Source organism: Eurypyga helias, unplaced genomic scaffold (genome assembly GCF_000690775.1).
Source record: "Eurypyga helias isolate BGI_N326 unplaced genomic scaffold, ASM69077v1 scaffold2475, whole genome shotgun sequence".
Lineage (NCBI taxonomy): Eukaryota > Metazoa > Chordata > Aves > Eurypygiformes > Eurypygidae > Eurypyga > Eurypyga helias.
The window spans coordinates 6,209-31,307 of NW_010249363.1; the positions used below are offsets into that span (position 1 = coordinate 6,209).

A 25,099-nucleotide genomic window follows, 5' to 3' on the forward strand; every position below is an offset into this window, starting at 1 on the left:
TAGAGCGCTGTCGAATACTGTCCCTCCGGGAAAGATACTGGATCATCCTCTGAGCATAATATGCAGCAGGAGACAACCTGAGCAAGAGAGAGATATACAGACACTTGGTACACAGGCACAGAATGACAGCCAGTCCCATTTTTCCATCTGAGCTTTACCTGCCAGTAACAGCATATCATATAATTGGCTGTTTACATTTTATCTGTAAGACAGAGTAAATAAGGAAAGTAAGTAGAAGTAATTTTCCCCTTATCTGCTGTACTCCAACGTGATTCCCTTGTGCAGACAGAAGCACTACACAGTACCTACAGACAAAAAGCTCATCCACAGCATAGAACAGTTTGCTTCTCAGGACTCTTTGGAACCCATTGTTTCATTTATTACCAGTTCACACAACGATCCCTGATAAGAATCAAGCCCACTCCCAATGTGAACTCTGCTTGCGATGCCAAATAGCAGCAGTGTTCAAATAATCGCTGAAGGAAGGTGCTGCTGTTTTGAGGCTATGTAATGGGAGCATCATAAAGTATCAAGCAGAAGAAAATAGGTTTAAAGCTTTGTCTAACTGCTTTGTAATCCAAATGGTAGAGATTTCACATAGTGACAACTTCATCAGATCCACCAGATGCACGTTAAGAGGAGCAATAAAAGCCTTGCATCCCACCTCAAAGGAAAACCTTGCTCTGCAATTAACTCTCAGTTCTCTTATAGAATCATAGAATGGTTAGGGTTGGAAGGGCCCTTAAAGATCATCTAGTTCCACCCCCCCTGCCATGGGCAGGGACACCTTCCACTAGACCAGGTTGCTCAGAGCCACATCCAGCCTGGCCTTGAACACTGCCAGGGATGGGGCATCCACAGCTTCTCTGGGCAACCTGTTCCAGTGCCTCACCACCCTCTCTGTGAAGAATTTCTTCCTGACATCTAATATAAACCTCCCTGATTTCAATTTATACCCATTACATATCTTATGCATAACTTGGACTTTATTTGCATCAGCTATCACCTGCCAGTATTATCCCCTTCCTTGATGGGGTAAAACACATCAAGGTAAAACCACACACTCTTTTCCTACTCTGTGTATATCCACAACTCCTAGCACATGCTTTCTGTGACACAGTTACTCAGTATTCAAGTCCAGACACCTCAGATGCGTGAAAAATAATTTCTTTAACTTTATTTGGATTAGACTTGAACTCTAATCTGGGGAAGAGATGACAACAACACCAGCACACCTCCCGACAAGTAATTAAGACATGAAAATGTCTATTCCTTTAACTTCTAGCTCCCTCTCCCCCACTCCATACACGTGTTTGATTTTGTTCTTTCCTATTCAATTCAAGTTACAAGACTGGTACTTCCCAGGATCAGGAAAACGCAATCTCATTTCCTGCAAAGGCACCATGGGCAAGCCGCTGATAACGGAGAGAGCAGCCCTACTTTTTAATCTACCAATGAAAGTGGGAACAGCTTTAAACAAGAAAACTAAAAGAAAAATACTCCAATGAACAGTGAATTCCAGGGGATAGTCTGGAGATGAAAAAAAAAACCAAACCCACTCACTTGCAATCACAAAGAGAGGTGGCCTGTTTGCCTTATAGGAATCTCTCCTTACAGTGGATCTCACCTTCAGTGATGAAGACGCTTAAGGATACATTTAAATTTATAGCAACTAATACCACACAGTTTCACTGTGTTGCTCTACAACCAGCAACAAAAATGTAACTCCATAATCATCTCTGATAATGTGATTGTTAGAAGACTTGTTTGGATTCTCTTCTTCCTTCCAGAGCTGTGCTGATTCTACAGGAATGTACTGGGAATAATATTTTGCTTATATATGTGTAAGTTTCACTTCAACAACCGCATAAGCGGCAAACAATCAGACACAGTCTGATGAAGTGCTCTGCTACTGTCCCTAAAGTCACATTTCAATGGAAAACTACATTTAATAGTATTTGTAGAGACTGTTTCCTAGAGCAGCACGAAAGAAATGTACTAATTCTTCAAGGGATAGATTGTATTAGTGTTGTTTTGGCTGCAGACACCTATCAAGGACATTCATTCAATCTCCCATTCTGCCATACATTCAGAGCATATAAGCACAAGAGAAGGTGGCAAGAAAGGAATTAGAAATCATGCAGACACAGAGGGCATCTTCCCCAAGGTAAGCTCCCTGTAAGCTCCATAAAAAGAGTAAGGTAAACCACAGCGTTTGTTTTGGAATCCTCACGGATCTTTTATGCACCGTTTGACGAGCTACAGCTGTTTGTGCTTATATAAGGTAGAAGGCTTCGCTATACAAACACAACACTTCCTTCTACTCCCCTGAAGACTTAATAGGCCAAGTATTAAAAAAAAAAAAAATCAAGCCATTATAGCAGTGCACTCATAGATGAGGAGCTGTTCTCTTCTTTGGCCTTTTTCATAAGCCAAAGCCTCTGTGCATGCCTAGAAATAAGTCTATGGCATGATATGGACACAGAGAAAGCAAGCAACATGGAAACAAGGCAACAATGGAAAACATGAACAGTGGTCTCAGCAGTCCAGCAGTGTAATCACTGAAACTTTTTTCTTTGCTAGTATTACACCAAGGGCAAGTTTTACAGAATTATATGAAGGATGAGTTTTGCAGACATTTCGTCTTCTAAAATTATACTGCACATCATGAGAAAAAAAACCAATGATGCTTGTTAGAAGAGCATGGAAGAGTAGGCAATAAAGACTGGCCATAATGGATGATGAATGCCAGATTCAGCTTCCTGACAGCCCATGCTAAGTGTAGGCTGGATAGGCTGAGAAAAAGATTTCCAAAGAGAAGACAAGAAGCTCACGTTTGATACACAGAGAGAAAGGTGCGAGGGATAAAATACAAAGGGCAGGGGAGAAACATATTCAAAGCAATAGTCTAAGGAATTAATCTTTGCAGATAAATGCATGCAGGGGAAAGGAAACCAACAACAACAAAAAACACACACAAAACCCCTAAAAACAATACACAAGAAAACCCCCAAAATTGTATTTGTCAGGCTGTATCTGTCTTTGGAATACAGTTATGACACAAATCAGAACCAAAGCTGAGAGCCAGCACAGGAGACTTAGCTGTTCTGGAGGGAGGAGAAGGTTGCAAAGCAGCACAGGAAACACCAGTTAACATTAAACATATCTCTTCGGTTCATTCAGCTAATGAACACTACTGTAAATCAGCCCCTGGCCAAAGTTAGTCTACGAGCTGGCTGAACACACGCCAGTCACAGCAGGCTGCCTGGTCCCTTTATTTCTCACCTGTGCTTCTAACACAGCAGTAGCAAAACCCAGACAGAGGTTATCCAGCAACTCTTAAATCAAGTTCGCGTGCACAGGCCAGTAGGCTGTGTTTGACAACACCACAGGAGCCAAAGTAACCTAGTCTCTGAGGTGACCGGACCCCATTTACTGGAGCTGGCGGCTCAGAGGAGCGGCTACGACTATACAACAAGGCACTGAGCGGGAGAAACGCTGCAGCGCAACCACCAGAACCAAACAGCTTCTTCCTCAACCAACCACCTTGTCTTTGAGATGCAGTGCATTCTCGAGGCACCCAGTGCTGCTAGCTGGCCAGCAAGAAATGGAACGGATGGAAGGAAATGCTTTGCTAGCATTAGTAAAGTTCAAGTATCCCACTCTAAATGGCATCATGAGTACTGAAGAGCAACATGCTACATTGCACAGTGTCCTCAGCTACAGCCAGAGAGCCAAACCAGCAGAGCATACTGATGGACAACATGATTTCCTCCCCTCCCCCACCCCTCAAAGACTGCTTCCCTTCACCCTCACCCATTTTAGAATTTTCTAAGGAATTAAATAAATAACTGGAAATCATAAGAACACCAACTGGAGAATATGTAGACCCAGTTCCCAAGACAGCCACAAGAATTGGCATATCTGCACCCAAGAGCGCTTGACGCTGTGTGGAGCCCCAGGCTCCCCAACACTTGAGAAGTACTGACACCACTCATCAGCCCTGCCTTGATGCTGACAGCCAGGATGTTCACTGACATCATTACAGCTCACTCCTCTAAAGGTCTCTGAGCCAGCAGAGGTGTTTTAAAGGGGTCACCCGATTGGTGTCATTCATTTCCTTGGTGATGCCTATGGTGGCATACATACCACCAATCCTTGAGCTGAAGGCAACGCCAGTAGCAGGCACCAACTCTTGGTTACTCCCATTCCACTTAAGTCTTCAACTCACAGGCACCGTTCAGCCTGAGGGGCTCTTTCCCCAGCAACCTTCTAGCAGGTAGATTTTTGTCTAGAGACGTATCTACTATACACCCTTGTGATGCTTTATAAATGCAGCCTGGGAGCATCTTTGAGTATTTCTACTTAAAAAATAATAATTAATATAGGTGCTCTTTGATGATAGCTTTATTTGATTCCTCCGCAGGTTTTTTTTCCTGAGCTCAGCACACATGGAAACTGTAGAGAATGACAGAACAGCCAGGCTGACCTTAGAGAAGTTCAGCAAGGCCACTGAGAAAGACTGCTGCAGTCTACATCGGAATATTAATTCTACATCTAAGGGAACTTTAAAAAATGTTCTCCCCGCCTCTCTCCTGACCTAGGTTATTCAAATATAGCACCATTACAGACAGTAGATGCAGAAACAAAACACACAAACACGCGCTCTTAAAAATAAATTCTTCAGATCATGGAGTTTAAAAAAAAAAAAAAAATGTCCATTCAAGACAGCTTGGTCTTAAGGAAGTATATATATATTTAATATATATTTGAACACACATACACACACGGACATACATAGCTGTATTTTTATTTCACTCTTCCACTTTGTTATTTAGGAACATCTGAAAGTCATAACTTTCCCTTACAAACTTACGATGCTACAAAAAAACACCCTCAAAATGCAGTAACGCTCCTTTTAATCACATCCCCAATTTCTAACAAGTTCAAGGCACAATTAAGAAGATCCTACTAGCCTAGCACACCAGTAAGGTTTCTGGAAGAAGACTCTGATCTTACCCCACTCAAACTTCCAGCTTGTGCAGATTATGCACCTAAGAATCTCATACTCTGAAAAGGACACTGACACTTAATGGAACAAATCAAACCTCTTAGAAGAGCTTTCAACACTGGACTTTTCTTCCAAAGCTCCTTATAAACTCAAGCTATTATAGTTTCTACCACAATATGAAAACACTTGAACTGTCACATGAAGAACAGCATATGGGTTCAAAAATGGCTGCAAGTACAAACATATTTTTGACAATGCTCCTTAAGCTAGGAAATGTCTCAGGCAGTGATTCTTTTTCATACGTTTTATTGAGCTTCATCATAGCGGAGATCTGCCAGAAGGGAAAAAACCTCCCAGTAACCTACGCAGGCCCTTCTTTTCTTTTTTTAGGAGGCAGTTCCCAGAAAACCAGGATCAGTTCTTACAATCTCTGCTCAATAAATCTCTCTGCTTTGGATTATGCATTCCAGAAATAAGGAACGGTGCACTTCCAGCCATTTAGCAGCTCTTGGCATTCATAAACTGACCAGAAAGTAGTAATATCTTTTAATTAACATTTGGAAAATATCACTTTCACCTTTCCAGGTAAATCCATCCCTTTACCTGTCATTTAATCAATTGCCATTTAGAAAGCTTTTACATTTATCAGCATCATCCTGACATGCAGCTGCCAAGACTCTCTGCAGTTAACTAGGTTGATTTCCCAATGACCTTACACATAGGTAGCACATTCCACCTTACCTTCACCTCACTACAAATGTTTTTATTTACATCATTCCTGAGCCTTTAAATGATCTTTACAAACCAACTTTCTTTGTAATAAATGGAAAAAAGCCTAATAAGATTTCACCTGTACAAGGCTTTATCTACAGAAATAGTTAGCAAGTAGTTATTTACCAGCATAATTATACTACGTGGCCAGTTTGCAACACAGCCTTTTATTTCAAAACTTGGTACTAAAGAGCATCATCTGTATAAAAATGTAGATTTTATTCTTAAGGATGTAAAAAGAATGAGGTTAAAAACACCCCCAACAACAAAAAATATTAACCTCCTTCAGCAACTTAGGTATTTAATTTTCACACACTCGTGTTCCTATACTCTCCTTCACAATAAACCCTAATAGCCTTCAATTCATGCAGCTATGCCAGAGTTTCCCCAAGAGGCTAGATCAGATATATTTTACACTCACTGAATTTTCCTCATTCACAGCTTTGTTAAACCCATCTAAAGAACACTTATTTGTCATGATTTTTTCTTTGAAAGCTTCCAAAGCTGCTTGCTGTTCACGATTCTATCATTTCTTCTGACAGAGTCTGTGGGTCATATTATCCCATCTGTTGCTTTCTTAATACATTAAGCAGAAACTGCAAAGATCACTCTTTTCCATTTTTGATAACTCTGCCATGTTTGCTTTTTCTAGTCCTCTGAAACACTCCCACCTCTTCTGGAAATTAGGCAGCACTACAGGTGTTTCCATGTCTAATGTCAATGATTCACGACTCTTCAGAAATAATTGTCAGTATTTTGTTTTTAGTTAAGCATACTTAACATCCTCATATGGGTACATTTATGGAGACATTACATTCTTCCAAGCACGTTGTCTGCTCACATCAGCTCCTAACTACCGTTACTGCATTCTCCCTTACTCCTGAATAGACTATTTTGGTTTTTTTCTTTTTCTTCAAAAGAGATTTCAAATTTATTGATAGCATCTCATTTCCTGTTGGCCCTGCTTGCCACCTAGTGTTCTCCATCCCAAATGATTTCAGGAATCTTTATGGTGCTTACTTCAACACCAATTTAATCCCCTTTTCTTCATTCTCTCCAAGACTTCACAGCATTACCTCATTCACTCCGCACCCTGCCCCTGTTGCAAGTCACTGAGGAAGAGATGGGCCAGATATTAGAACTGTTGTCCAAAAACCAGGTTCATAGGCCGGTGTGCAATAAGCCAACAGTCACACACTCAGGAGAGACACTGTATAATTACTTCAGAGTTGCACAAGGCTGAGTGCTCTGTGGTTTCCCACAAATCAAGCACGCCAAACAGGGTTCTACACGCTATATTTACACACAAAACTTTCAGGGTTAGTAATTTTCCAAGCCTACCCCTCTTTATGATGATTGGTAATTTACATACAATTATAATACTGCTGACAATACTTCTACTACTACGCATGCTCAGGGGAAGGGTCTTCACCTGGGCAAGGGTCTTTCTGACCTATGGGCGTGATTTTTAGTATTATAATGAGCTTTTAATGAGCGAAGTTCGCAAAAAGGACAAGATTTTTAAACATTTGCTGATTTACAAAACAAGCCTTAGCTTACAAGACACTGCAGAGGTATTAATGAGCATGTACCCTCCCGTTTTTGATAAGCAAGGAGGCTCATCCGTTGTTATCAAACCTTCTCAACCTCTTATGCTTATGTCACCAGTTTCCCAGTGTTCATTATTTTTCGGAACAAACCTTGAGTTTTCTTGCTAAATTGGCAATGTGCACAGAGCACCATTAAAACATTCTGATTAACTGCCCCTTCAAGGTTTAATTGCTCCAAGATGTTCTTGGATGTTAATTGTTTGCTCTTTCTCTGGCTTGTCAGCTTAACGCATACAAAGAACAGTTGTTTTATGTACAATATTAGTATCTTGTTCTAGAAGATAACCTTCAACAGAACCATTCCCAAAGGGTTGAGTTATACCAAAGTTATGCTTTTGTCCATGCAACTTAAATGCTTTTAGACTGCATTTGGCTCTTACCTGGCTGGATCTGGGTAGATCGGATGTTCCCGGGACCCTGCTCCATCATAACGAGATAATGAAATGAGGGAAGACTCCAGCAACCTCCTATAAAGGAAAAACAAATGACAAAGTCAAAGACCATTCAGGAACATCCCCTCTATTCATGCCCTACTTTCTGAAACCTCAAGACTATTTCTAACATCAGCGCAGACAATTCTGCAACATACTGAACCACTCACTGATGCCGTAAGTGGTTTCACCACATAACTAATCAAAGTGTAATACTCTCGCTGCACAGGAGAAAGAACCCCTTGACTAAGAACGGTCTCAAACCTTCTACCAAGTTTCAAGAGAAAGATGCAGACGCTACTTCTCCTTTGGAGGTAAGTCATCACCATTTGTCAGGTCCATACACACTAATGCTGCTTTGGCCATCTGTCAAATTCTTCCCTACTCAAAGGCTACACAGGGAACGGGTCAAGGAGCATGGGACCAAGAGTCCACGTGCTTAGCTGTGTTCTAAGAGCACCGCTGGGGTTTATTCACAGTAAGATATATTCAATCTTAGTCTCAAGGCTCAGAAAGAGAGGTTTTCAGCTACAAAAAAATGTTCATTTCCTCTGTATCTTAATCAGCCACGGGGAGAGATACCAAATATTCACTCAAGAAGTAAATGTATGCAAATGCAGCCAGACAGCTTGAATATGCAAGAAGCGAGTCTGAGTCACCAAGGCAGCAGAATCAAAAGTATATAGCAGGAACATGTCCTCCGCTCTGGCTTCTACATGCACCTCATCTAGCTTCTTGGCATAAAGCAGAGGACGTCATTGTTTCAAGACTGACTCATTCAAGCCTGTTGCAGCCATCAGCTTAACAAGAGATGACTTGGGGCAGGTGCAGAGAGTGGAAAAATCAACTGCCAAAGTTTGTTAGGCTGCTGAGTTCCCTTTCAAGTCCATTTGACTCAGATCTCCCGAAAAATTTTTTCTTTGTAATTTAGAAGAAAACTGTTGTGGTTTGAAAGTCAAAGAAGTCCAACACCACATCTATTCTATTCACCCACACACACAATTGGTGAGAAAGATATGAACCCATCAGTTTTAACCTCACACTCCTAATTCACAGTTAGCATTTGCAATGCAGGCCAGCAAGCATCAACACAGGAAGCAGGGCTAGATATAATCGATGCCCAACTTCCTGTTTCTAGCCAGATAAAGACAGTAGAAATGCAAATAAGACATTTTTTTTTCCAGCAGCAGCCCCCTCATCAGGATCTCAAGGCATCTTTTCACTGCCTTCCAGCAGTTAAAAAAAAATAACTGCAATTTTACATTATAAATCTAGAATACAGAAAACAGCAAGAGATCTCTCCAGTTACTTGGAAAGGCATGTGTCAGCTTGAGAGACTCAGTACTTACTGCAAAGCAGAGGGACTCTACAGAAGGCAAGAAATCTTGTCCTCTCCGGCACAAAGTTGCCTGGCAACCATGTCTTATTCAAGAACAGTAATTAAATCTCTAAAAACTTTGAGATTAATTAATTCTCCAGGTTATTGAGTCAAAAGCTCTAACCTTCAACACTGCTAGATATTAAAAATCCCTTGACTCCCCAGAAAGTTACCATACTTCAATCTTGCCTTACCAAACCCTCTCTCCTGCTCTAAATATAAAAGTCAATATATGCAAAAGCTTTTAATCCAGAACAAACAGTGCAAAAGCTTTATGAGGTATATCTTAAGTCCTACACCTATGAAGTATACCTCCATTCACCTGCATTATACATAAACTGCTTTTATTCCTTCTGTGGGGGAAAGGTAGACAGATCAAAATAGCTGGCCTATTCAGCCAGCTGGCCTCTTTCTAAACCACTGGCTCAGAGTTCAGAGACTAACGCAGTCTCTGCCACTGCAACATCAACATGCTTTTTAGAAGCCTGCTCTTCAGACCTGCTTATGCAGAGCACTCCAAAACCAGCAGGTGGCAAGCAGCCTGGATCTGCAGAGGCTGCCACCCTACTGCACCATCCTGCCTAATCACTGGACTTAATCTGGGAGGAAAGAGCTCCCACAGAATGCCAATCCTGGCAGGGCCACAACCCTAGAAACCACAGCTGCCTCTTTACAGATGTGAGCAAGCTACACACAACCCAAGCAGCTTGTTTGATGCCATTTCCCTGCAACGCCTACGGTGTCCTGATAACATGCCCACACAAATAATCAAACTCATCATCCCTGTCAAAAGTCTTGGCATCTATGCACTACACATGCCACCCTCTTTCCCAGCCTTTCAGGGTCTATCCACTAAGCACAGCAAAATCGGAGCCACAAGGGAAGATGACCAGTACATGCTGCATGGTCCAACAGGTTCTGTTAGAAAGGAGTATTCTCCAGCCATATTTCTCTTTTCACCTTTGGAAAGGAAGAAGAGCATTGACTTACAGAAGTCACCTTCAGAAAGCAGCCAGCAGTTGCACTGAAAGAAAACAAAGTGTATACCAACCAGAGGGCACCAGACGGACATGGAAGCAGGAAAAGGACGCACACTGTAGTAACTCAGTATAGGTCTGCCAGGAGTCTCTCTGCTTGGCTTGGGAACAGCACTTCAGGGAAGCTACAGTTCTCACCTTTATACCTCACCTGATCCTTGAAATAAAGACGTGAAGAGCCTTGGTCTACCAGGTACCAGGCACCTCAGATGAGCAGTGATGTGTTAATTTAGTAAAACACAAACCAACAGTTGCCTGAGCCACAGCATGTCCAGGCATCCAGGTAAAGAGGCTTCCTTCCCATAGGCCTCATAGCCCTGTGGTTTTATCTGAACAGGCTGCAACTCCACCCCACAAAGGAACAAGAGCTGCTGCTGCTCTAGCAGCCCCTCCTTCAGCAGAAGGACTCCCTAGGAAGACCAGTGGTTTCGGGTTGTGGGGATTGGGATGACAAACGCACTCCCCTAAACACACTTCCCAAGACCCTCGCTGTCAGAGTTGAACAGTCCAGCTAAGACAGCCTTTCCAGCAGAGACCTCCAAGCCTGCCAAGACCAAACTTGGCTCCTGCACTACCTCACACTGAGGCACACAAGCCACATCCTAAGGCCACATTCAGGTCAGGTGGACAAAGATAATTCAGTTAACAGTAACTGCTATAGAACTACCAGTCAGGCTTAAAATCAGCTTAATTGTCCTACAACTGTGCCCTCTCAGATCACAAAGCAATACACAGGTGGATATATATACATAGAGTAGGCAAAAAAACCCCAAAACAAGGCAACATGCAATCTCATGAGATCCAGATGGACCATCTCTCTGCTTAATGCTCCAGAGAACAACAATATCTGTCCTGAAACCAGTGCACTAAACACAAATAAAATCTATTATTTAACTAACTCATTCTAGACTGAGCCCTTGAGGCCCAAGCTACAGATCCAAATGCATTTGGTACTGACAAATGGGTTCAATAATAGATACACTGCTATAATCATCAATAAAGTGTCCCATCTATGACACTGGTAGTATAAACTCCTGTCCCCCAGGAAGGCGCAGATAAATGTTTTTCAAGTAAGTCATGCTGCACTCTATCAAGTCTGAGGTGCCACATTCATAGCTTTTGCCACCCAAAGCCCAAGAACAGAGTCACAGCACTTGTTTTCAGCAAGCCCAAAGTGTAACATAGCCCAGTGTCCTACCATGGTAAATGTTGAGGTTGAGAGCAATTCTGCTAAGGAAGATAAACATAATCCATAGATGAACAGAAGCTGCTGCGTTACAGGGAACTGCTAGCCACTAAACATCCAAGTTTCCAACAGAGAAGCATGCAAACAAATTAATAATGCTTGCACCTCCTTCTGAAACATTTCAGTAGATCTTGCTTGACTCCTGAATCCTTTCTGGAGCTTAGAGCACTCTTCCTCTCCCACACCCCCCATTTTTGCTACCCAGATGTATAACAGGCTAACACTAGGCTCTGTGGAAGCAATTGCTCTACTATCTCCGTCTAGACAATATGAAATTGTCAGAGATGACATCTAAAGTACAATTAACAGAGAAACTGCAATTTCCACTCTCCTCCTCCGCTCACCAGGAAAAAAAAATTAAAAAAAAAGAAAAAAAATCACACATTATCATCCTCCAGGTTGTCAGTCAATGCCACAATAATGACGATTAATTCTGCTCACCCTGAGAGATGCTTCTGGCCCAGCTTGCTAAAATAGGAGGAGGGGGATTTTAGTCTTCTGTTGGGGTTTTTTTGTTGTTGTTTGTTTGTTTTTTTAATTAAAACTACTACAAGAAGATATAAATTGCCTCTGTTCAGCAGCAATGAGATCTCAGCAGACACCTTGTCTGTCAGACATCCGCAGCTATGGAACCACCGCTCCACACTCGCCCTGTTCCCTCGGATCTGCGAAGAGCAGGGATCGCTAGCGAGGGGGGAAGGAAGCACGGTCCGTCCAGGTTATAGACAAGAGAAAGAGTGCACACACACAAGGCCCTGCAAGCAGAAAAGGGAAATTTCTGCGGAATGAAGCAGCTGAATGCCAGAAGCTGCAGCTCAAGGGGAAAGAAGTCATGAAGTCACCTCCTCCCAGCGCATCAGCCATTGGACTGTACCCACACGCTCCCCACGGGGGCGAGGATCACCACCAGAAGCCTCTTGGGACAGAGTGATTCATCTCAGCAGGCTTCAAGAAGATGTTACATTTGCTGCATTTAAGCTTCTCAGTAACAGTTTCTAAGGATATGCAATTCCTACACCCCACCTTAGATTTGCTGTCACAGCACACGCATTACTGGGTAGCGCTTCTCCACACCACACCAAGTGAAGGGCCTCCCTCCCCATCCAAAAGGCAGTGTCCTTAAAATGAAAAGGGTGTTCAGTCACCTGCCATCCTCCTAAGCTGTTGCTGCAAACTGACAACCAGAACAAGCCAGTAATAAGAAGCAAGCACTCTTGCCTCTGCCCCCATCCCAGCCTTCAGCTATGGCCCCAGGCAGAGCAATTCATCCTTATCCACTGATAACTCCAGCAACTTGTGAGTCTCCTCCTCTGGTTTTGTACCTTCCCTGGAAAGGCTTTTATATTCTCTACTGCCCATTTGGAGGTGAAATCATCGCACTACTTCATATTATGTCCCTTTTTCACCCCTCCAAATTACAGCCAGCAGTCAGTTCTCCTGAGTGCTTGTCCCTATGGATGTGCTCCTGTGGTACCTCATAGGAATGAATGTAAGGAGCAGCAACAGTTTAAAATGGCCCTCGTACGGCAGGGCAATGTTTAAACTAAAGATAACATGAAAGCTGAAGCATGAAGACAGCTGAATGTTCTCCAGCTCCCCAATAGCACTGCTACCCTCCCTCAAATCCGAAGCTCAATTATTAACAAGCCCATTTAATTCCTGGAAATCAGTTATAACCTCAATAGAACACTAGAAAAATAACAAAAATCTCAACCAACCCAATCCACTGACTTGTGTTTTTCTCCCCCTCCGCTTCTCTTTTCTCAGAATAGGGAGAAATTATATCAGACATCTCTGTATTGTGTTGCCTACTTTCAAAGAGCAAATTGAAATCATGTAAGGAGAAACCATCAAGCGTTTTGTTCCACAGCTTCATTTTCCATAAGAGTTTTGTAGTTCTTGTCAAACAGAAAAACACTATAGCTATCACCAGTTTCATATTCAAGCTTAAAATAAAAAAAAGCAATCAGTATGCAGTTCTAAAGATTGCTTGAAAAAATGATTTCTAAAATTAAGTCCTTAACATAATCTACTCAGATACCTCTAAGCTAACATTTCTAGATTGTTTCAGCTTTCACATAGTTATGGTTAGACATACTTAAACTGGCATCGAGATTTGAATTAAGACAGGTCAGAAGCAGATGATTAGAATAGAAGTAGTCAAACAAAACAGTCAAACTTTTCTTAAGACCAGCTACAAGAGTGAATACAAGAGTGATATACCCTGAGAATTTCACTACTGATGAAAATGTCAACACTCACGTTTGCAGTTCTCTGAGTTAGCTCTTCCATCCCCCTCATTCAAATCTTTGCTATACGACATCCTCAGTGAGGAACAAGAGTTGGTAGCTGCCTTTATTATGAGTATCCAAGCCCTGCTAGGCATTCTTTTCATCACTTAAGTTATTCCACATAATGAATGCCCTTTGCAAGAAAATTTCCTTTCTTTAGGGAAAGCAGTGACAGCAAGGATGCGGTATGTGATCACAGATATGTTCCAAAGGTGGCTTTTCTAGAACTCTTTGGACTGTTTGTGAGAAAGAACTTGTGCTAAACTCCGACGGGCAACTAGGGCCAGAGAAGACATCCTCCCCAGCTGGAGGTGTGGAGATGTCAGAGAAACAGGTTTGATACAGGACAGAAGCTATCACAGAAAATGCTTTCCTCCTTCACTGATTCTGGGCAAGAATCCTGTAGAAAACAAGCTGTAAGGATTTCTCAGTCAGAAAACCAACAGCATGTCCCGTCTTCAGCCAGGATAGGAAGAAGTACATTTGGGAAGGAGCACAGGGAAAAGGAGCACATTACATGAAACAAAGAACCGTAGGTAAGAGTTCAAATAGCCAAAACAAGTACTGGGATTTAAGTTCTAATCACAAGGCCAGGAGCAGAGTTCCAAGAAGAACATGATTAACCCTTTAAGCCTGCTTCACTTTAAACAAAAAGTAATAGCACATGATGAATTGTGCTATTACTGCACCTCTGCTCGGCCTAGAACTTCAACTTCCATTTACCACCTCATGCCGCAGGAGCTGCACAGCACCACTGGAGCCTCATCGTAGGGAAGGTCAGTGGCTCTGAGGAGATAGATTTTTTTGTTGTTGTTGTTAAGTGAACCCAAGGTCACCCTGTTACTCTCTGACTTCACCTGCTGACAAAGGCCACACATCAGAACAAAAGATGAGTGAGGGTTATGCAGAGGTCCTCATCATACAGCACCCAGGGAGCGATTAGTGCATTATTTCAACTGGCAAGAGAAAGCACACACCCATGATAGACACTAAAAGGGTAAAGAGCAGCTATGGCAGCACTGATTAGTTTGACAACAACTCTAACATGAAAAGAACGAAGAAAAACCTTGCAAAACGTGAGGGGCAGCAAAGGGAGAAGAAATTTCAATCAGTTCAAGCTAACGCATGTGCCGTTTTGCCCTAGAGTGGCAATTTCATACCAGTGCTCAGAATGGGGCAGGCAGCTTAGCCAAGCTGAAGACAGATATTGTACTCCTCCATCTAGGCCCTTAGCAACATGTGATTATGTCAGAAATTCAGCTAGAGGGAATAGGTTCCGAGTCTTCCCAGTTATAAGAGACTTGAAGGCATGGCTAGAACATAGCCAACACACTGAATCCCCCCAGCCTGCAGACAGCTCTACCCTTCTGAGGGCTTTTCTACCTGCCTTTGTGTGTATAATATCTACTTCAAATTCCTCTTGTTCTGGGAGTTCCCAACACCACAGATTATGTGGACAGCAGAAATTGCTTACCCACACACGCAGATCTGCGTCAGCTTCTGGGATAATTACACAGGGCTCCTGCTTCTCCATAGGGAATTGCAGAGGAGGTGTCTTTCCTGAGGGGGCAGAAGCCGTATCGTTTTTTACATGGGCTTCTAAGGCTATGAAAACAGGGGTCTCACCACACATCAATCACTTCCTTTAAAATGCTTTTGTTTAGGCTGGAGTAAGGAAAAGAGCCAGATCAACAGATGATTGGCAGGGCAGTCCAGCCACTTACCCCAGCCCTCCCACTTCATGAAGACAGGGGAAGGATTTGATACTAATGCATTTCAAGCAGAAAAATGAGTCAAGTTTCCCGGCAGATAATGAACCCTGTTTATTCACAGCCTTCAGTTCCAGCAGGTGCTTTCTCAAGAAGAGCAAGGGAGGGGGTCAGTTACATCATCACACAAACAGCCATTTGGCACAATCAGTTAAATATGTATGTGGAAAATGTTTAAAATGCATGTTAGCTATTCAACAGACCAGAACCACTCAACTGGAGAAATCTGAAGTCATCACTATTTTGGTTGCAGCTATATTACTGAGTCACATCACAGGTCCCTCTCTCCCCTCTTGCTCCAGGCCCAGAGTAGATGCACGCTGCTCTACTGCAAGTTCTCCAACCCAGATTCTGTAATAAGGAGCGAATAATTGGATGAGGGCACATTGTCCCCAGGCACACCGTGCTGTGTGCATTTATAAAGAGCGTGAAGAATGAGTGCACCAACGCAATATATGTAAGTGACTGCACATCTATCGATTAAGGGCTTGTATTAACATAAAAAAGGCACACTATACTGACAACATCTCCAGCTCCTCCCTGCACTCAAGGAAGCTTTTAGCTGAGCAAGCTGGCGTGAAACATAAGGTCTGAGAGCCTGCCCATAACTTGTTTCTTGGCAAAAGGAAACCAAAACCAAACCAAAACTAAGAGATTGTTTTAACATTACTTATCTAAAGGCAGACAACAAGCTCTAGGAATGACAGCTAGATACTTGAAGCACGTCAAAGACCACAACCATAAATTGAGCATCATCCCCTAGACTACAAGTACACGAGCTCAGTGCATCTAAGTAAAAACCTGACTTGGTCTGTTGTCAAGTGAGCTTGTCAGGACATGCCACCCACCCTGTGGCAGCTGGATCAGGAGGCCGCAGGGAAGCCATGTGCAGACAGCAGAGGAGACAGACAACCTAATAAAGGCCGGCTTTCAAGAGAGGGAAGCTATTCACACTTCTTCCCTGTCTGTAGGAAAGCTGAGAACTGGTATGTTTTATGGTATCCTCAAATAGCTATCTGTTTGAAGTCAGATGTCTTTCAACTTCTAAGCAATCTGTGTTTATCTAGTATCTTTGTTGTACGGTCATCTCATACAGGCCTCAAAAGAAAAAAAAAACAAAACAAAACCAAAACACACACACCACAACCCACCCAACTCTGGATGTCGTTACTTCTTTGTAGAAGCACAAAAGTAAGCCAGTTTGGAAGCATCTACCTCTTTCATCCTCATTAAGAAACATCACTGGAATTCGTTTTCAACAAGTTCCCTTGCTGCCATGCTGGAGCAGGTGAACACAAAGGCAAGTCCCAGAACAATGCCAGAGACAGACACTTGTACGGAAACAGGTCTCAGTTTCCTGGAGGCTGCAGAGAAACAAGGCTTACTTACTTCTTTTACAGATGAACACCTCATTGCTAGGCCTGGACTACCAAAAAAAAAAAAAAAAGAGGTGGAAGAAGGGGAGTGGTTTGACTGGGGAAAAAACATGAAGGAATTTGAGAAAGCACACTTATTTCTATACCTGCTTCATTTGCAAGCCAAGCTGCTGCAAGAGTAACATGGGTAAAAGGCACTTTCTGTGTGCTACAGTTATTGCTGTGTATTTAAACTGAGGCCCAGAGAAAGAAAAGAAGGCTTAAGCCTTTCTGCAAATTTGGTGATGACTGCACATGCTCAGCTTTCAGAAGTGCACGGGGAAGCTCGGCGGCAGGGATTGGCCTCTATTAGTCACTGCAAGAGGGAAAGCACAGGGCATAATTTTTTCCCCCACCAACTCTCAGTAATGAAGTAAAAGGGATCTAGCAACCTTATGTTTTTCTTAAATCAGGAAACGAGCAAGGGGGAGGAACCTTCGTGAAAGAAAACAGGTACCTCTTTCACTTGCTCTTCTACAGAACAACTACCAGCACATTCAAGAACTCCCAACTTCTACCACAGCAGTAGAACAGTCTTTCCTGCCCACATGGGGGGGGGAACCACAAAAAACACACACAAAACCCCACAAACAACCCAAACCAAAGCTGGAAAGGCAGCAGCAATAACCTCAGTGCTCATGTACACATCAACTGACCACTTAGGGATCATGGCAGCTTCTCCTACACTTCAGGCTGTGGTTACATTCTCATGATAAAACCCATCTGCATTTTCCATTTTTAGAGAAGGCCAAGCAAACAATATTTGCCAAGTCTGTCCACAACCTGCACATCTCACCCATCACCACACATTATTATCATGACTAAATGTTCAAGTCATCTTCAGACTAATCACTTCATGTCTGGTGCTCACAAATTAGTTCTTCATTCATTCCTGTGTGTCTAGGCTAACATTTCCAGAAATCATTCCACCACCCCACAGTTTTGGCCTTCTCCCCTCAAGCCTTTCTCCACAGACACAAACCTGAACCTCTTGTCTCTGCCTGCAAACCCCCTTCATAACTTCTATTTACCCCACTGTTACATTCCTGTGTGTCTAGGCTAACATTTCCAGAAATCATTCCACTACCCCACAGTTTTGGCCTTCTCCACAGACACAAACCTGAACCTCTTGTCTCTGCCTGCAAACCCCCTTCATAACTTCTATTTACCCCACTGTTACTCACTAACTACTGAGATAAGTAATATCTCTATCACCATCATTTTCAAGAATTAACAAGCATCTTTGGAATTGTTTCTGACCAAGCCTGAAAACAGCACAGCATAAACTTTTCCAACTATCACTTTACACATGGAGGTTACAAGGCTGTCAGAAAATCCTTCTTTCCACAGCAAGGTAAGGTCTACACACTAAGTTTAAACAAAAAGCTGAGCCCAAACTACAAATGCCAGGACACCAGGCTAGCAAGGTTTCCACAGGTAATGGTCGTGAACATAATGGGGGGGGAGAAATTATATTGGGCAAACACATTTAGATTTGGCACAGGTCACGTTTCTGCGGCTGTGTGGTCTGAGCAGCCAGGACCACGCTGCTGCCACCCTTCTCCACAGCTTAGAGGTGTACCCTCCTCCCGCTCAAGTCCCCCTCTTTCAGTGAACTCATCACTGCTGCAACAGACCTTAAATCCTTCAATAAGCAAGACAACTGCTGTAAGCAATTGGGGGAAAAAATAGTAACAATGTGGGTTTTGTGAAATAAGGAACAAAGCAAAATGGAATACACCAGGTATGTGTTCTGTCTCCACAACAAGATGCATATGGTAGCTTTAGGTAAGATAATTGCCTCCTGCTTTAGTTCCCTCCCCCTAAAAATGGAAAGGTAGCAGCACAACCCTCTTCTCTTATTTTGATGGTAAGTTACAGTCACATAACTGTCTCCTGGTAGGCAACTCTGTACCCACAGCAGGGTGCAAGCAAACAGTCTGGTTGTTTTGTTTTTAAGGCCAGGATATGAGTGACATGCACCTTTTCATTCAGTGCTTTACACAGTGAGAAAGCTACCTGAAGCCAATATTTGCAGCGAACTGAACAACCTGATCATTAAAATCAGAAACCAGAGCAGCACATCAGAAGCTCAGGCTCCAGTAGGAACTCAAGAACAAGCTGTAAAAGTGACTGTACTTTTTTTCCTTTTACATACGGCGCTCGCCATTGCTGGGCAGGACTGGGAGCATTCCTCCTCTCGTCAATCTACTTTAGCCACAGACTGGTCCCAGTTTAACTAGAAGCCACCACCGTACCTACAATTTACAACCAGAAGAGGCAGGGTTCCTGGCCACGAGGAAACCATGCCTATTTGCATCGAAGAAAAACTCCAAACATATTCACAGCCTTCTTACAGAAAAGCCTAAAAATGTAGGTAATAGTTCAAGGCATACTTGAGTGAGAAAATAAGCACAGCCCCGTGGAAAAGGTGATGCTTAAACTCCAGACCACATCTGCCAAGCATTCCTCCAGAAAATAAGCCCCACGTTATAGAAGCCTTCGGAGGAAGGATGAGCAACCATTTAAATGCAAACACCACCTTTGAGAAAGCAGACTGCAAAGAAAGGTCTGCTCCAGGCTTGGCAGGCAACGAGCAAGAAGTCCAGACAAATTGTGCAAAGATGGTCTTTACAGCTCTAACTCGTGGGCATTTCCATGTCAGAAAGACAAAATACCTGCTTCACATCTGGCCCTTTCAAACCTTTACAAAAGCCAAGGGGATAATCTGCTCCCGTGTTTGCATTCTGTATCAGAGCCATTTCCCCTCAGGATGCCCATTCGTACCTCTGAAATACTTGCAAATGTATGGTAACGAAGGAGGATAACCTGCAATTTAGCAGTGGGGGCAGGTGGTGGTCCTCAAGCTACCTTGTTTTCTTCACCCAAGAGCTCAGAAACTTTCTGGCTCTGCAAGATGAGGAAAGCAAGGAGCAAAAGCAACATTACCCTCTTGTGGCAGCAAAGCAATATGGAAGTGAAACAAGTTCCCACAAATTCAAAAGGGAACAGAGGAGGTGTTTTTCATACCTGCTGTCTGTATGGAGAGCTACGTGCTGCCAGAAAGGCCGAATAAAGACGTGATAGGAGCCGGAGTCCCTGCACTGCCCGGGCGGGTGAGAACTGTACCATCGCTTCCACCCTGCCGCTCCTGCTGTCGCTCCAGGCCTCCACGTGCCTGACAGGAGCTGGGCAGAGGTCTGTCTTTGGCTAGAACATTTATACCTTCCGAAGGGAAAGGCAACACAACCAAACTCGCTCACAAGGTGTAGCACCGATGACTGGATCACATTCGTAACACTACCGCTTTCCCATCACACCTAGACGGAAATCCCAGATTGCTACGTGCCACGCAATTTTAGCTCAGGAAAAAAAAATGGGTTCACATCACACAGCAAGAACGCAGGCAGGAGGGACCTCAGTCCTCAGAGGAGAGCTGGCAGACAGAAATTTCACCCTGGACCGTGTTAGATTGTTCCGGGGAAGCTGGTCTGAACGTTTCACTTTGTGCACACTGCATGGGGTTACACACATCAGAAAGCAATGCCTTCAGTCAGCTGTGCAACTTCAGCACGCCAACTCTTTGCACAGCACTGTGGACTCTGCATTTTATACACTCACAAACAAAGTAAAGGAGTTCATACAAGTGCCGCCAGGCAACACAAACTCCCTCACCTCACACACACTCCTTTCCTACCTGTGTGCATGGCAAAACCATCACCCAGGATGGTTCAAAAGACTTCTCAGATTTTCAGGTAACTTGAATAGTCTATCTTGTCTGCCGAACTAAACAGGTGGGGCAAAGCAAAAACATCATGCAGTCATAAGACACGGGCACAGAAGTTACTCATACTACAGCCTACAGAATTTGACCTCTGGAATGAGTGCAACAGAGCGGCTAGAGAAGTTTAACCTAATTGCCAGACAAAGCTTCCTAATGGAAGAATAAGGGTAGCAAGTGTTTCCTCATGAAACACAGGTTTTATGCAAACCTGCCTGGCAATAGGACAGGGCTCATCTTTTCACCTGCAGTAATTCATTCAAATCCCTAGTCAAAACAGACAGGTAAACAACTGCAGAATTGCCCCCTTAGTATACTATAAGCAGCTAAACCTTCAATGCTTAGAGGACAAGTTTCCCTTTGTGTATTTCTTTTTCCCCCTTCCAGGGATTGTTTCACAGAATAAGGTTTGAAATATGTCTACAGGGACACATATGGCATTACTTGCTCCTTGGTCATACCAAGAAACACCACTGGATTTAAAACCAGAGGATTTTCTTGTTTGTGAAGTAACAAACTAGTTGTGTAAATATCACTCGAGTCATATTAAAACAGGCAAAGAGGTAGCATCTGAAGATGTGGATTGGTTTTATTAGACAGCACTGCACTGTACCTATCATTAATTGACGAGCTGAAATATATCTCAGCGGAGACCACTGCTAGGATTTTATATATAATTTTCTTTACTCGTCTCAAACAAGGAGCTGACTAGAAGAATACTCTTTTATTCCCTGATCAACTTTTCCTTATCAACCTGAACTGGCCCACAAAGCAACAATGGCTTAAAGTACTTACAGGCTCTTCTCCCTCACTAAGATTACAGTATTGACACAATGCTTCCTCAACCCATTTTTTAATTAACAGGAAGTTATAGAAAAATTAAACTAGCTATCATCTGTTGCTCAATTATCTTTCCTTCATCCAGATCTTGCCAATAGCTTCTAAAGCCAATTTTATGCAGCACATTTCACATGACAACTTCAGAGATTTCTGAGACGCTTTTCACTTTGATGTTAGAAGTGAGGCAAAGATAGATCCACAGGGGAAAAAACCTACATCTGAATTAATGTTATCAGCCTGGAAAGCTTCAGAAAAGCTGAAGCTCAGTCTCACCGACCTCTGCTTAAGGTAGACCATAAACTTTCCCCGATTTCATACCTCACTGACACTGCTTCAAGAAGCGCAGAGCTTGGCACCCATGCTGCTTTCAGGCCAAGCTGAATGTGACAGAACCGCTGTCCTGCCAATGCTCTCAGTGACACGTTCTGCCTAATAGAGGTGCCAGAGTTGTTAGTCAGGAATGGCTTCATTACATGCTTATTAATCCCTTCATCATTAGCCCAAGATAATTAGCCCAGCACCATCAGAAAGAGCAGAATTCTCTCCCTACCCAGCTGGCATAGCTGCATCAACAGAACTCAAAGAGGAACAGCCTTCATTAAACTACCTATTAACTTAATTGACCCTTTATGGCAGTATCCTTCCCAGCAAGCTACTTCTCAGCCACAAAAGCCAGGTCAAGGAATGGATCCTGCCCCCAGACAGGGAATGAGAACATACACGCAGGGTTTCCAGATGCAATTTTTATCTTTTCAGCGGGCCTTTGAATACAGAGCTCAATTGCCCAATGAGGACATCTAATGGAGAAACAAAGAAGAACAGAATATAAAAGAGGTTACGAGCAAATCCATGCATGGTTCCCCAACGCTAAGAGCTAACCTGAGGTCCAGAGGCACAAAACTACACCGATGGGAAGTGTATATGCAGCTATCAGTTGCACCCTCAGGCTTGAAGGCTTACCCTCCCTCCAATACTTCCCCAGCACTTCCAGCATTACAGGGCTTACATCTTACGAACCTTAGTCACCACCTCTGCACGCTTCTGCGGCTGCAAAGGCTAATAGACATCTTGGACCATGCTGTGCAGGAGTGGTTCCAACACTTCCAATTGTGGGAGCACACCCTAGGCCTGGGAGACAAGAATGCTGGACCTGAGGGTGTTCATTCTAAACAAAAAATCATGTAAGTGGGTGCTTGCTGACTTTTTTTTTTCCTTCTAGAGCAGTAACAACAGCTAGTTTGAGAAGTGAAAAAAAATTACAGCTGCAGGATATAGCTATCCCACATGCAGGGTTCCTTTTAAGGGGAAAGATTTCATAAAGCTCCCCTCAAGTCCACCCAGCATGTTTAACAGGAAAGGAAATGAAGTTTTACTTCAAGGAAATTGCCAGGAGCATTTAATACCAGACTGCTCCCTGCTCTCAGCTTCCTTACCTCCCTACCCTACAGTTACTTTAACTTCAGTTAGAAGGGAAGCAGAAGCCCCTCCCAAGCCTGTTCTTGAAAATCAGCCTGATAACAGAAGTGGGAGACTGGAAAAACAAGAGAGTCCTTATCAGCTTTCTCAGCAACCTCTGCCAGAAAGGTTTCACTAAAGGTTTCATTTTAGAGAAATTCCTCAGGAATTAAGCTCATGCATCGAAATACACACTCCAAATTAATGTCTTGGCAAAAAGCACCTGTTTTCACAGGCAACCGGGTAGGCAACGAACCCTGCATGGATGCTACAGCCACCAGCAACCGCAACAGGCCAAGTGATCCAGAGATTTAGCCACAGGACTCCAGTTGCCAGCCAACAACCCATCCAGCTCCTGCGCTGGGGTGGACTAAGTTACATGCCTCAGGGCATTTTTAAATTGTACGACAGAAAAGATGACATCTACAGATCCCACCACACCTCACTGTCCAAATATGTGCCAGCTGCCTGATCATTAAAAAGGTTATTTTCCCCCATTACTTCTGATGGCCCAGAGAACAAGCAACACAGTGGAGAGTAATTCATAAGAAAGATAAAGCAAGACTTATTAAAGTGCCATTTTAAAGAAAATTTTGTCAGCTCCTTCTCACCTCTCTGTCCTTTAATAGGGGACTAGAGGATATCTGATTTAAATTAACAGCATGTAAGTTCAGGCCCAAGAAAGTAGTTACCATGTAATTATCTTGAGACTATCATTATGGATGGCTATAAAAAAAAAAAAAATGGGGCACGGATTTAGAAGCAAATGAATAATTTCATGATCACCACCACTTATTTGCTATGCAACTACAGCAACAAGATAGGCAGCCACCTTTCCAGCCTGGGTATAATCAGCTTATCTGCAGGAAGAAGGAAAGAATTCCCTTTCCTCAGGCACTCTTGTGTACAAAGCCTCCTCAGTCAAGTCAGTTACCCATGCATCCAATCCACAAACTTCGCTTTCCTACAGAACAAAGCATCCACTCCCAAGAAACAGCAGGACTGGACCTTTCTTGATAAGCGCACAAACCACTTGACAGAGGATGTCAAACTAAAACCAAGTAGAGAACCCCTATCCAAAGTACCGGTGTAGCCGAATTGTCCACACAAACCAACAGAGACACCTTAACCAAAGCACAAGTCATTCCCAGTGCAACGTTGGATTTGGCTCATTCTGTTTCCTGTTACACATCTGAAGTATTTTTAAAAAAATAAAATCCTTCCAAAAAAGAATCACCTTCTTAAAAAAGAATATAGCAGAGCCTAAAATTTTCAGTGATCAGCATACCCCTAACCCATTCATCCTAGATTCACATCAGTAGAAGCCACTTTCAAGACTTACCTATTCATCAAAGGCAAGCAAAATGCATGGGTTTGACCGAAGACTGGCAACTAAGGTATACGCCCAGACCACTGACACAGAGCTCGGACTTTTTGGCAACACGAAGCAAACAGTTGTTAACCCTTCCAACTTAACAACTACAACCTCAACAAGACACAGTACTCAAGGAAGCAGTTCTCACTACCCGTACCCAATTTTCCATGCCCACCCTGGGCAGATTCTCCGTGTGCAGCACACGCGTGGTATGGGGCACAAAGGACAGCATAGCACATCCCGTGTTCCCACCATTCTGCAGTGTCTGGGAAACACCAGGAACACAGTTCACACCAGAGATCTGCTGCCAGAGCCCATACTTTTGCCTGTCTGTACTATCATTGTCCTTTCCCACTGAGAGGTCTGGCGTTTGTCCTTACAGACACCCTCAGAGCCTATCTGCAGCATGACAATGACAGCTATAGAAGACATCTATGCAAAATCTCTATTTTCATCTACATAAATAGCACATGACCACATGAGAAAAGGTTTTTAACTCTGAAAATACTGAAAGACTCAGACTAGATGGGAAAGGTTTAAGAAAAAAAAAAAAAAGAGGAGGAAGGCCAAGCATATATCTTACCTCCTGAGTGAATCCTCCTCTGAGCTTTCCTCAGGCATTTCCTGGTTTAAGGCCTCCTGTGATACATTCCCAGGTCTGCTTGAAGCCGACTGGCTGTAAACTCTTT

The 25,099-nt window shown here is 43.2% G+C and overlaps 1 protein-coding gene across 1 annotated transcript in view; it reads right to left on the reverse strand.

Moving 5' to 3' along the window:
- Nucleotides 1-25,099, reverse strand: part of LOC104509385 (activating molecule in BECN1-regulated autophagy protein 1-like) — a 31,824-nt gene that overhangs the window by 94 nt on the left and 6,631 nt on the right. Inside the window, 4 exon segments of the mRNA XM_010151317.1 lie at nucleotide 1; nucleotides 4-77; nucleotides 7,773-7,859; nucleotides 24,994-25,099. The exon segment at nucleotide 1 is cut by the window's left edge and continues 94 nt beyond it; the exon segment at nucleotides 24,994-25,099 is cut by the window's right edge and continues 34 nt beyond it. Coding sequence (XP_010149619.1) covers nucleotide 1; nucleotides 4-77; nucleotides 7,773-7,859; nucleotides 24,994-25,099 — 268 coding nt within the window.